The sequence below is a fragment of the Puma concolor genome, chromosome B1, assembly GCF_028749965.1.
Source record: "Puma concolor isolate L17-30 chromosome B1, mPumCon1.1.hap2, whole genome shotgun sequence".
NCBI lineage: Eukaryota > Metazoa > Chordata > Mammalia > Carnivora > Felidae > Puma > Puma concolor.
Genome location: NC_141670.1, coordinates 186,817,701 through 186,830,281, shown reverse-complemented (window position 1 = coordinate 186,830,281; position 12,581 = coordinate 186,817,701). Strand labels below are relative to the sequence as shown.

At 49.9% G+C, this 12,581-nt stretch overlaps 1 protein-coding gene across 7 annotated transcripts in view; it reads right to left on the bottom strand.

The window, feature by feature from the left end:
* The window catches only part of SEL1L3 (SEL1L family member 3), a 105,430-nt gene that overhangs the window by 52,418 nt on the left and 40,431 nt on the right, over window positions 1–12,581 (bottom strand). For all 7 annotated transcript variants that reach the window (XM_086705300.1, XM_086705299.1, XM_086705293.1 and 4 more), the window contains 2 exons: window positions 11,803–11,935; window positions 10,135–10,275 (listed from right to left, as the gene is read on the bottom strand). In XM_086705300.1, coding sequence (XP_086561426.1) covers window positions 10,135–10,275; window positions 11,803–11,935 — 274 coding nt within the window. The remainder of the gene's footprint in view (window positions 1–10,134; window positions 10,276–11,802; window positions 11,936–12,581) is intronic.

Below are 12,581 nucleotides of genomic sequence, written 5' to 3'. Positions count from 1 at the left end.
TCTGTTGGGGTATATCTGAATAATAACACCCTTTTCCATCAGGAGTCTGGGGATCTCATTTTGGATTTTCCCTTTGAATAGTTGAGAGAAGTCCAACCATGAGACAGGATAAGAACCCTCTCCACTGGATTTAGCATGCACCGCAGCACTCGGATGGAGTTGCAAAATAAATCCTCCTCCTACTTATTCATAGATTTACTTTTAAATATGGACTCATCTCCGATGCCCCTCTGTGCACGTTCTGAGCAAAGCAACATTAACATTTTGTTAACGATTCACTCCCGCCTTACCTGCTCTGACAAACACCTAACCAAGATGATGGGTTTTGCCTGAGTACCCACAGACATGGGCTTTGTGGGCTCAGAAGAGACAGGAAACTCCAAACCGAATGATGCTCCAAATGAAACACTTGCCCTGCTGACCTCTGGCATGGAACCCCAGAAATCATTAGCAGCACTTCCCAGGTAGCCGGGATTGCTGGAGGATAAGGAGCAAAAGGGGAATCCTTCACAAAGCTCAAAGCCTTAGTGGACACACACACACACACACACACACACACACACGCACACAAACCCTGCAGAAGGCAACAGAGGCGGACTGCAAAGGTTTCATTATTTCTCTTACATGTTAAAATTCCTAACTGCCCCCCAAATATTACCGATCAGTATTTTCTCTGCAAAAGAATCTCAACAATTTTCTGCACTGGTGAATATAATAAAAAACAATAATTCGAAAGTAAAACTGCTCTTTTTTGCACGTTCTTTAAAGTTCAAATTCCAACTGCGGCAGAAAAATCAAAGCCATTATACCGCTGGTGATATTGTCAAACTGGCAATTTTAAAATTAGTTTAATGAAACTGTTGATTTCACCCATCTGGTTTAGCATATGCATTTTTTTCTAGTCGATGTGTAACTAAAACACATGCCTTGTTTATGGAGATTAATGGGGTAATGAAGAAAACAAACAAACAAAATAGGAGCCCTTTTCCCATTTTCTTCCTTCCTGCCCCCAACGCTAAGGAAAAAACAAAAGGTCAGCGCCCCCACTAATGAACCGTCCCTATTTTCCAAGGAGCACGGCACTGTTTGTTTTGCTCTCTTTTCTTTTCTACAGCAATACCAGAAGGTGGCCGTTTGCGGGCTCATCATTAACAGAGGCAAAAAGCAGAAAATGAGAAGGTGGGCCTTGGCTGGAGAGCCAGAGTGGGCATCTGCCTGAGAATTCCGGAGGGATGCAGACCCATTCCTTGTGAGAGGGACGGGGGCATCGATAAGAAAGTCATTTTTAGTTTCAAGCTTCCAAAAGGTGGAATGCACCCAAAGTATAAGCTGGAAAGGGAAAGAAAGTGAAAGGAGAAAATGTCATTTAACCAGAAAAGGAAGATCTCACCAGGTTTACTACTTAAAAAACCCCCACAGCATATTCCTCTTTTGCATTCTGAGCCCCTGAGCCCAAGAGACGGAAGGAGGTGGCTTATTTGTCAGAAGTAAACGGCTCGGCTCGTCCTTTTCTATATGCAACTTTTCTGGGTTTGTGCGTGTGATTTCTCTCCCTTTCTCAACATTTATTTATTTTTGGGACAGAGAGAGACAGAGCATGAACGGGGGAGGGGCAGAGAGAGAGGGAGACACAGAATTGGAAACAGGCTCCAGGCTCTGAGCCATCAGCCCAGAGCCCGACGCGGGGCTCGAACTCACGGAGCGCGAGATCGTGACCTGGCTGAAGTCGGACGCTTAACCGACTGCGCCACCCAGGCGCCCCTCTCTCCCTTTCTCTACCCACTGCCCCTCAGGACTGTCACCAGGGATGTTCTGGGCAGCAAAAGTATCTCCCTGTCTGTATTCTTCTTGGTGCTTCTGTGCATTTTTATTAAAAAAAAAAAAAATCTATAATGTACTCTTTCTTAAATAAAAAAAATAAAGATGATGGTTTTTCAATGCACGACACTGAAAATAGCTCTTAAAGGACACGGTACCTTGGCGTTATTAAGGAACATTACTGTATCTCTACCATTTCTATGCTCTGCATTTTCGTGTTTCCAAATAAACATTGCAATTGTCGACAAAAACAAGAACAGTTAAAGGCAACCGAGGGTGATGCGAGTGGGGCCAGCAACCCCTTGGCAGACTGTGGGGAGGCTCCTTCCCCCTGCACTTGAAACCTGGGGCAAGTCAGGCTGGTCCCAACAAAGGAGAGGAACAAGACGGAGGCGAGCCCACCTCAGACCCGGCCTCCTCCTGAGACCCATCTGCTGGCAGACCTCTGGCTTCTGTAGCCAGAGTTGCCTACTCCCCTGGACTCAGAATTGCCCCGTCCAGAAGGAAGGGAGGGAAGGGAGTAAGGGGTTCCAGCCCCAGGGCAGATGCCCACAGGGGAGTGCCGGCCCGCTCACCTGTCCCATGCACCTGTCCTTCCCTGCCTTTGTTGCCCACATGCACCTGAGCAGCTCTCCTTGCGCTTTTCTACCCAAACCAGCTCTCCGGCCTGGCCTCGAGTCCCACCCCCCTCCACTGCCACTCCCCAGGCCTCTTACCAGCTCCCCCTCGCCCCTCCCCTCCCCATCTCCACCACCGCTGATGGATGCCTAGCCCCTCCCCCCCATTCAAAGGGTTTTTGAATTCTAAGGGTTCCATTTTGACAAGGAAGTTGCAACAGGAGAGTAGAAGAAATAGCCAGCACACCTCTTAAATAATGAAAAAGCATGCATACTAGAATACTACCATCCTAGCATTAGAAAAAGCCCAAATGCTAATAGGGCAATTTCTATGCTCTGACAAGAGCCATTTTCCCGGAGAACTGGAGGTTCCCCGGGAAACGACATAGAGAGTGACCAATCAGAAGAGTCCCCCTGAAGCCGTGAACAGGGGGTCTCGTGTTGGATGCCACCCAGAGCCTGGACCGTGGTGGACTTTGGGGCAGAGCAGCGCAGTAGAATTCCTGTGCCAAGCAAGGAAATCAAGATGCAGAGCAGTGGGTCTGGAACGCCGGGAGGCAGGAAGGGTGTTCGCCACATCTATATGCACTGCAGCTGGGCGCCTAAGGAGGGCTGCCATCTTTAATTCAAAGGCATGCCTACTCTGGGAGACGAGGAACACGTCCCGTGATACTGCAGAGCGGGAACCACCACCAGTGGGGACAGCTGCATTGCAAACCAGGTTAGCACATCAGCTGTCAACATGTAAGAAGCCTCCCTCCTCCCAGACCCCTGGCACTTGGCAGACAGTTCTGTGTGTCTTTTCATTACGGTTGCCCCAAGGCCCAGCACAGTGCTGGAGGGCTGCGGTCCACGGGTGCCAACGGGGTCTGCGCGAACGTCGGGGCTGTTTTACATCTGGGCACCTGTATGCGTCAGCCACCAGATAACGGATATATGAAAGGAAGAACCGTGAGGGCTACATTTTGGGAATTCTTTTACAAGGAGTATGCATAAGAAGGGTCCTGGTCTGCTGCTGTTGATGGGAGGAGTTGGAAAACAGTCTGCTGGCAGACCAGGGAAACAGAGCTATGTTTGCAGAGGCATCTCGGGGCCAGGACAGCAGCTCCTGAGAGGGAACAGGCTAAAGAAGTACGAAGGGAATGAGAAAAATGTAGAGAAGAAGGCGAAGAAGCCCACAGAGCTCTATCTATCAGTCTGGATTGGTGTCACAGCTTGGCTCGCGTGGACCTTGAACCTGTGTCTCCTGGTAGTCAAACTCCTCGTTCTTTCAGTGATTCACTGACCCAGCAAAGACATTTCTAGTACTTACAACGGTATCATTTATTCGCCTGGAGTGCATTCAGTTACCCAACAAATACTTAACTGGGGGACTTCAAAGAAAACCTAGATCCCACTCCTATCTTTGAAGGCTCACGAGTTCCGCGGAATCCAACAGGCAAATCAACAACAATAATGATGCAACAGGGCAGGTCCGCTGAAGAGGCTACCCACAAAGTGGCAAGAGGGGAGCATGGGAAAAAAAGCCACCTGCCTGGGGGCACAGATGCGAGGGGGCAGTTTGAGTTAGGACTTGAAGACGCTTTACAGGCCAGCTGAGGAGCATGGGTAGACGAAGTATGCTCCTGGAGGGGAAAGGTACAGAAAGGTGCTGTGTAGGGTCATACAGAAGAAGAATCGATAATATGTGGCCAGTACCACTGCAGGCTCTGTGGAGTACTGGAGGTGGAAACGTTTTTTATTTTAAACGTTTATTTATTTATTTTTTTGAGAGACAGACAGAGAAAGAGAGACAGAGAGACAGAGACAGAGAGCAAGCAGGGGAGGGGAAGAGACAGGGAGACACAGAATCCAAAGCAGCCCCAGGCTCTGAGGTGTCAGCACGGAGCCCGATGCGGGGCTCGAACCCACAAACTATGAGATCATGACCTGAGCCGAAGTCGGACGCTTAACTGGCTGAGCCCCCCAGGCGCCCCTAAGCGGGGTAGTTCTACTTCTTGAGCTACCCTCAACAAGCTTGCAGTTGCATGAGTGACAGAGACACAAACAGGATCGAATAACTGTAACCCGAGGCCGAGTGAGACGCGCTCTCTTCAGGCGACCCTATCCCTCATACCCGTATGGTGCCTCTCCGTCCAGGAAGCTCTTTCATAGCATCACGTCACTTTATGAGAGCATTGCTCTCAACTGGCCTTCAACCAAATTCCCCAGTAGATAAATTACAAACATAAATCACATCGCACACCCACGAGGATGGCCACGTATCAAAAAAAATGGAAAATAAGCATGGGTTGGCAGGGATGTGGAGAAATCGGAACCCTTGCGCACCGTTGGCGGGAATGGAAAATGGTGGAGCTGCACTGGAAAACACTATGAAGGTTCTTCAAAAGATGAAACGTAGAATCACCATGTGATCCAGTAACCCCGCCTCTGAACCGACATCCAAAAGAACCGAAAGCTGAGTCCGGAAGAGGCGTTGGCACGCCCACGTTCATAGCAGTGTCATTCACAACGGCCAGCAGGTGGAAGCAGTCCCAAGGGTCCACCGACAGATGAATGGACAAACAAAATACGGTCTATACCTATGACGGGGTGTTATTCAGTCTCAAACAGGAAGGAGACTGACACAAGCCACCACATGGATAGATCTTGAGGACGGTGTGCTAAGTCAAATAAGCCAGTTACAAAAAGACCAATACTGTATGATTCCACTTAGCTGAGGTATCTAGGATAGGCAAGTTCGTAGAAACAGAATAGTGGTTATCAGGAGCGGCGGGGAGGGAAAACGGAAAGTGGTTGAATGGGTACGGTTTCAGTTTTACAAGCTGAGAAACTTCTAGAGACCTGTGCCACAATGTGGCTGTACTCAACACAACCGAAGAGCGTACGTAAAGATGGCTACGATGGAGAATTTTATTTTACATGTATATTACCACAAAAAGTGTTTTGGGACACCTGGGTGGCTCAGTCGATTAAGTGTCCCACTTGGGCTCAGGTCATGATCTCACGGTTCGTGGGTTCGAGCCCCGCATTGGGCTCTGTGCTGACAGCTTGGAGCCTGGAGCTACTTCGGGTTCTGTGTCTCCCTCTCTCTCTGCCCCTTCCCCACTCATTCTCTCTGTCTCTCTCTCTCTCTCTCTCTCTCTCTCAAAAATAAATATTTAAAATTAAAAAAAAAAAGTTTTAATTACAGTCCTTAAAGAGCGAGGGTACAACTATTTGGTGATTGTCTTTTGTAAGAAAATACCACTCGGACTCTGGGGAACAACCGAAAGGTGGTGACGCTCCTGACCTCACCGGACCAGATGCAGGGAACGCTGTCATAGGCTCCCTCCTGGCTGTGGATGAGGCCAAAGCCCCCAAATGCCCACCCCCTGCAATGTTCTCACTCCTCTTTAAGTGTGTTGTTGGCTTAGAGAGAGAGCAGATGAGGCGCCTGAAATCACACAGTGCGGGGAAAATACACTCTTAACTCTGAAACGTGCATGCATAGCGGCCTGGAAGTGGAGTCCGCCGTGGATGTGAGGAAACACTGCAAAGAAAAAAAAATGAGCCTGGGGCGCCTGGCTGGCTCAGTCGGTTAAGCGTCCGACTTCAGCTCAGGTCATGATCTCACGTTCCGTGAGTTCGAGCCCCGCATCGGGTTCTGGGCTGATGGCTCAGAGCCTGGAGCCTGCTTCCGGTTCTGTGTCTCCCTCTCTCTCTGCCCCTCCCCTGTTCATGCTCTGTCTCTCTCTGTCTCAAAAATAAATAAATAAATGTTAAAAAAAAAAAAAAAAAATGAGCCTGTCGAAAGAACCAGAAATCACGGGCCACTGTCTTCTGTTGTCTTATTTATTTATTTTTTTCAACATGCCAGGAGAAACAGAATTCCACAAATTAATTCCCTTTGTGGGAACAATGGGAGCCGACGTCTTCCCTTAAATTTACCTAAATGACTCTCGTTCAAAACACAGCCCCGTTTTTGTTCTGTCCTGGCTCACAGGGGGCACTCAGCCAACATCTATGGATTGAACGAACGAATGAATGAAGGTGGTGCCATGGGCAACCTAGAAGTTTCTCACACGGTTGAATTCCTTCTCTCTCTTACCACCCATTTAGTTCCCAAAGCCAGAATTCCAAACACCAAAAACATCTGATGTTTGACTGCCATTCTTGGACTTTATCTCAGATATGAAAAATGTGGTATGATGAGGAGGTTCTAATGAAGTCGACTAGTCGACGGGACGGGACAGCTCAGGGCAAGAGGGCAGAAAACATAATGGAGACATGGTTCCTATTAACTAGAGTTGTCCGAAGCACTCCCAAGTCAGCTGGACACTTAACCCCAAGACGAATCTGGAAGGACAGGCACGGGAGGAACCAGGAAAGGACCAGCCACTCTGGTCAACAACCATGCCTTTTATAGGACAGCAGAGCAAAGGTATGTTAAGAACGTAAACTTGTTTGTTTAACCTCAATTTACAAAATCAAATTTTCTGCCTTCCGCTCAGCCCTGTTAGAACCCGGGCGCCACGCACAAATGCAGTCTCTCTCGGGGGCCAGCAGGAGGACACTGTGATGGCCCCGAGCGAGGGCACTGTGCCAGGCATTTTAATGGGGAGTGTGTGCCCTCCCTCTGCAGAAGGCTCCCAGTCCTTATGGACAGGACGGTGTAACCTAGAAAACCAGGGGCTGAAGGCGGAAAGGGGGCTTTGAGGTTCACTCCGGAGATCGGCCTGCCCTTGCCACCCTCCCTCCTTGCCTGCCGGTGCGAGGAAATGGCAGGAAGGGAAGGAACGCAGGTGGCTGTGTGCCCGAGGGAGACAGACGCTATGCGTGGGGCACGCACGGCCCCTCAGAAGACGCTCCTTGGAGCTCTTCTAAGCAGACGTGGCACCAGAAGGACTCCACTGGCTGGTTCGGCACCAGCAGTGGGCTCTAAGGTGGCAAATCCGGCCTTGGGGTTCCATATGCCACCAGGATGGGGCCCCCGGAAGCCTACCAGGGGTAAGCAGAACACATGGCAATGTCACGGTCCCTACACCTAGCCCAGGGCGCCCTGAGGTTCAAGGGCTCGTGATGAGTTTTGAAGTCTATTTATTTATTTTGAGAGAGAGAGAGAGAGAGAGAGAGACAGAGAGAGCACGAGGGAGGGGCAGAGAGAGAAGTAGGGAGAATCCCGAGCAGGCTCCACGCTCTCAGTGCAGAGCCGGACATGGGGCTCAAACGCACGAACCGCGAGGCCATGACCCGAGCAGATACCGCGAGTCGGACCCTTAACCGACTGAGCCACCCGGGAGCCCCATGATTTGGGCTTTTACTTAGATTCCATCCCCAGGCCTCCACAGAGAAAATAACAATCCTAAATTCTCATAAACAAAACTTCTGAGCTATAAAAATAACACGAAAACATCCTTACTGAGAGTATTTACCTTAAAAAGAATGTTTGGTGAAAATGATTCACCCCTGTTCCCAGTCAGCGAAACGGTATTTAAATGGGATCAGAAATCTCATAAAACCGAATTTGACGTGGATGCGGCCTCAGCCCATTGAGCCTCAACGGTTCACCATGCAAGCCTCTCTCCCGTTGGCCTGTCTTGGGTGGTGATTCCACCACCGTGGAGCACGGTGATTCGCCCTGTGAGGAATCTGGCCTCCTTGGGGACGTCCGGCAGACCACGGGGACCTTTCTAGTTGTCACCACTCGAGACAGGGGTCAGGGGAGGGGAGGGAGTACTACTAGTGTCCAATGAGTTGAGGCCAGAAACGTAGCTGCACATCTTATAATTCGCAGGAGAGGCCTCTCCTCCCGCCCCCAGCAAAGAATCATCCAGGCCCCAATGTCAGTAGTGGCCAGGTCGAGAAACACTGTTTACCCAGAGCTTCCCATGTGCCCGTTCTGTTCTGTGTCATGTGCCTCGGTTCATTCAACCCGACGCTAGGAGAGGGGTGCTGTTATCATCCCCATTTTGCAGATGAGGAAACCAGGGCTCGTAGAAGCGAAGGAACTCGCCCAAGATCACGCAGCTAGTGAGTGCTAAGCTAAAGCTGGATTCAGGCCACCTGGCTGCAGAGGCTGTCACACGACTGCACACGGCCTCCCCGCTCCTTGTCCCCCTTGCCGGAGCCCAAGCAGTCAACCCCTTTACAGCCTTTAGCTCTGTCCCCACCGCTCTGACCCCTGCATCCTTTCTTCCTGGACCACGGCCACGGACTCCCTGCTTTCCACACCACACCTCTCTGTTCACCTCCCCCCCAACCTCCCACTGCTGCCAGAGTAACCTCAAAACCCAATTCTGATCACACCTCTACCCGCGGCTTAAAACCCTTCAACAGGCCCCCGTCACTTACAAGGCGAAGTCCAAACTCTCAGGACGGTGTCCGGACCGCAGTCAGAATCATCACTCTCCAGGCCTTCTCCTGCCTCCCAAACCCCTTGCACATCATTTAAAATGCTGTACTGTTCCCTTGCTCTGCCTCTACTCTGCCTCCCACCCCCCCAACCCCTACCTTGCTTACCTAGCAAACACCTACTGACCCTTCAAGCATCAAGCCCAATGCCACCTCTTCCAGGAAGCCTTCCCTGACAACTCCCTTTTTTTTTTATGACTCTATCACTTCCACCCACCACTTTTACTGAAAATGCATCACCGTTTTTCTTTGTCTTCAAGTCTGTCCCTCAAGGGCAGGGACCTTGGGTTATTTTACTTATCTTTAAAGCCTAGCCAAGTAACCGGTCAGACGCTCAGCAAGTATCGAATGAACGTAAGAGGAAATACCTTGTATGGTTCGAATTCTTTCCGGCCAGAATAGATTCCTTTTGCACTATCTATAGTAGGGGATCTACTCCACTCAACACTGACATTCTCAGGAGGCTCTGACATGAACTAGAAGTTAGATTCTGCACTACTTTGACTGAAGGTCCTGGTTGGATGCCCAGGAAAACCACGGGTTGCCTCTAACCAGTTTCCCCCGGCTGAACACCTCTGGCTTCCCTCCCCTTCCTAACAGACATGGTTTCGAGATCCCTTGTGGCCCCAGAGTGCACTAATTACTAAGCACACACAAATTGTCACGGGCCTCAGGAGAAGCCGGCCACGTTTGGGAAGTATAGATTCCCGAGATGCTGCTTAAAGTGTGCATTTCAAATCAGGGATCTCAAGTTCAAGTGCCCTAAGGGCCCAGGCAGGTAAGATCCATGAAAGAAGTAGACAGAAGGTGCTGGAATAGGAGGGGGTGGGGGCTACCGTGGATGGACAGAGCACACCTGTGCCAACTCTCACTTCCAGAATTGCTGTGATGTAGGAATGGAGGCCCCAGCATTGCCAGATCATTGGATTTTTCAAGTAAAGCTAAAAAAAAATTGCATTTTTTAGACACTAGCAACTAATTTTTTAAAAAAATGGACAATAACGTGCGTGCCAAACCAATCACCTTTGGTGGCCAGCTCTGGCTGCAGGCTGTCATCTGTGGCCTTGGCTTCAAAAGAATTGCTGGAGTGATTCCCAAATTTGCTTTTGTATCTGGCTTTTGAAATGTGCACAGACCCCCTGAGGGTTGTGGACACACAAGGGCAGAATTTAAATCTGATGTTAACCTAGAACACTAGGGTTAAGAATAACTTTGAGGCATAAACCGCCAAAGAGGGTGAGTGAAACAGTGCCCAAGAGGGAGCCTTCCCAGCCAGTGTCCAAAGGCAAGGCACCTACACAATCACCTGTCAACAAACCCATCTCCACCAAGGTCTGGAACAAGCTGGGGTGGCGGTCTTTCAGCTCCTGCTCCCAGGGGAAGGCTCTGCACGTGGAGGGCCTCCCGTACCTGAGCTTCAGGTCCAGATAGGAGTTCCGGAGGTCGCCTGGGCAAGGGAAACACAAGATAGCACTCCCCTTAGGAGAAGAAAGGTCTCGTCCTTCTCAACCCCTCCTCCCTAAGAGGAACTAGGAATAAGAGGTCAGACTTTATGTTACTGGATGTTGGTTTGGGTGCATTAGGGATTTGAAATTGGCTCCGATGCCTTTGCCTCGAGGTCACACATTCAAAGCCACGTCCGAGGGCAATGTGCCAAAGTTGCTATGGCTGTTGAATAATTCTCCAGAATGAGCAGCTGGCCTCGGACTGTTCCCCAGGAGGCCAATATCTAGGCCATTTTGTTGGCAGCGTGAGTTGAGGAGCAAAGCACAAGGTCCCCCAGGGAGGCAAGGCAGTGGATGTTAGGAAAATCTTCCAAGGCCACCGAACAGATCAGCAGGCAAGGATGGCCTTCCAGTTCAGAGCATCTCTCCCGAAATTACATCAGTTATCAAAATCAGTTTCTTTCCTGTTTGGGAATATTACTATTCCTATATATCTTCCCCCTCTTCTGACAGCATCATATTTTCTGGATGAGTCAGCTGTACAAGCAGCAGCTGGGGACCAGTATTGCCTCTTCTTAAATTAAATTGCAGAAGGGCCGACTTTCCACACTTACCTATCACCGTCTCTGCTCCCTCCCTGAGGCCGCCATATGAGAACCCTATCCGACTGAGGTATGTTCCAGAGGCACCCATCCATCCACGGCCTAGAATGGCAAGTGCGGCCCTGGAGATGGCTGAGATGCGTGGGCAGGACTGTGATACTCAATTCGCTTTTGCTGATGGCAAAGGCCCCGCGGGAATTTCTCTTCCCGAAGGAACATATGTGACTAACTCTAGCACCACCGTATTGGGCAAGAGGGTCTAAGCACAGAGACACTGATAAGCGCTAGACCCAAGCTGGAGCACTTGGGAGACAAGCCAGGAACCAAGTTTTGTAATCAATGAACACCCTGCATGAGTGAAGGATGTCCATGCGAATATGAGCAGGCACGAAAGCAGTCTATCTGAAAAGCATTCCTTCTGTTGGCTATGACCGGGGTCTTCGAGAGTGGATCAGTTTCAGGGATGAAAAAAACCGAGCCCCAAACAACAAAGTCGCTATTCAACATTTCTGAAAGCTAATATTCAGATATTAATGGTCCAAGACAAAAGTGCACCGATGGGGAAACATTTCTAATGATTAATTTATTTTCCAATTCACTTTTATTTTCTTAGACCGGCCTAGGATCCCATTATGGATGGCAAGGACGCGATGTGAGGCTCAAAAGGCTTTCATTTGTATTCCTCAACTAAGTCACACATGGTGGAAGCTGAGAGGCAGATTTGGGTTCCTGGTCACTGTCGGTCTCCTTGGAATCCACGTGGAACACACACTTGTCTCGTGCGTCCATCCGTGGAGGGCTCGAGGTCGTATGTGCCCCCACTGCTCAACTCACATATGTTCTACGTTAACCGTGTTAGAAAGAGGCCACACGTGTTGACACAAATACACAGAGCTCAAAACTGCTCTCCTGCAGCTCAGTACTTACATGCTTCTGGTCTCCTGCCCCCTTGCTGTACCGTGGACATGTACACAGACACTATTTCTTGGACCTCAGCACACCTTTCGTAATATAACTTGATCTGGTCAGCAAGCTGCTTCTCAAGGAGGGGGTTTAAAATCTACAAGAAGGCAAGAGAATTGAATGAACAACAAGCTGTCATCAAACACCCGTCAATACCTACGAGGCTGTGTTCGGGTGGATTGCATTCTCGCACTGGTAGGACCAGTCGGCTTTCTTTTTGCACACAGATCATCCGCTCTGCATTAGCAAAGGGAGGGTATAATTCCAGGACACGCCAGCTCTGGCCGGTCCCCTCTAGCTGCTTTCTGTGGCATCTTGTCCTCCGCAGAGCTTCTTAAATGTCAGGATTTCCCAGACGCCAGGCCTCCACCCTCTGCTTTCCCCTCGCCACACGCTGTCCTCAGACAATTAGGTTCATGGCTCCTTCTAGTGCCCAAAGGACACCAAGTCTCCCTGTGCTGTGCCGCTGCCTGGGAACCCTCCCCCAACTTTCTTCTGCTCGGCAAGCTCCTACTCACCTCCCCAAGAGCCAGATCCAAGGTCAATGCTTCAGGGCGGCTTCCCTAACAGTCCACCCTCAAGCATGTGAGGAGGCGGATGTTCCCACCTCAGCGCCCCAAAAACACTGTGCTTGCAAGTGAGTTAAAGCACATACCGCATTCTTGACTTAGGTGTTTGAGGCCCAGACAGGGAGCTTCTCAAAAACAGAGGCCTTATCTCAATTTATTGGTTTCCAAAATGCA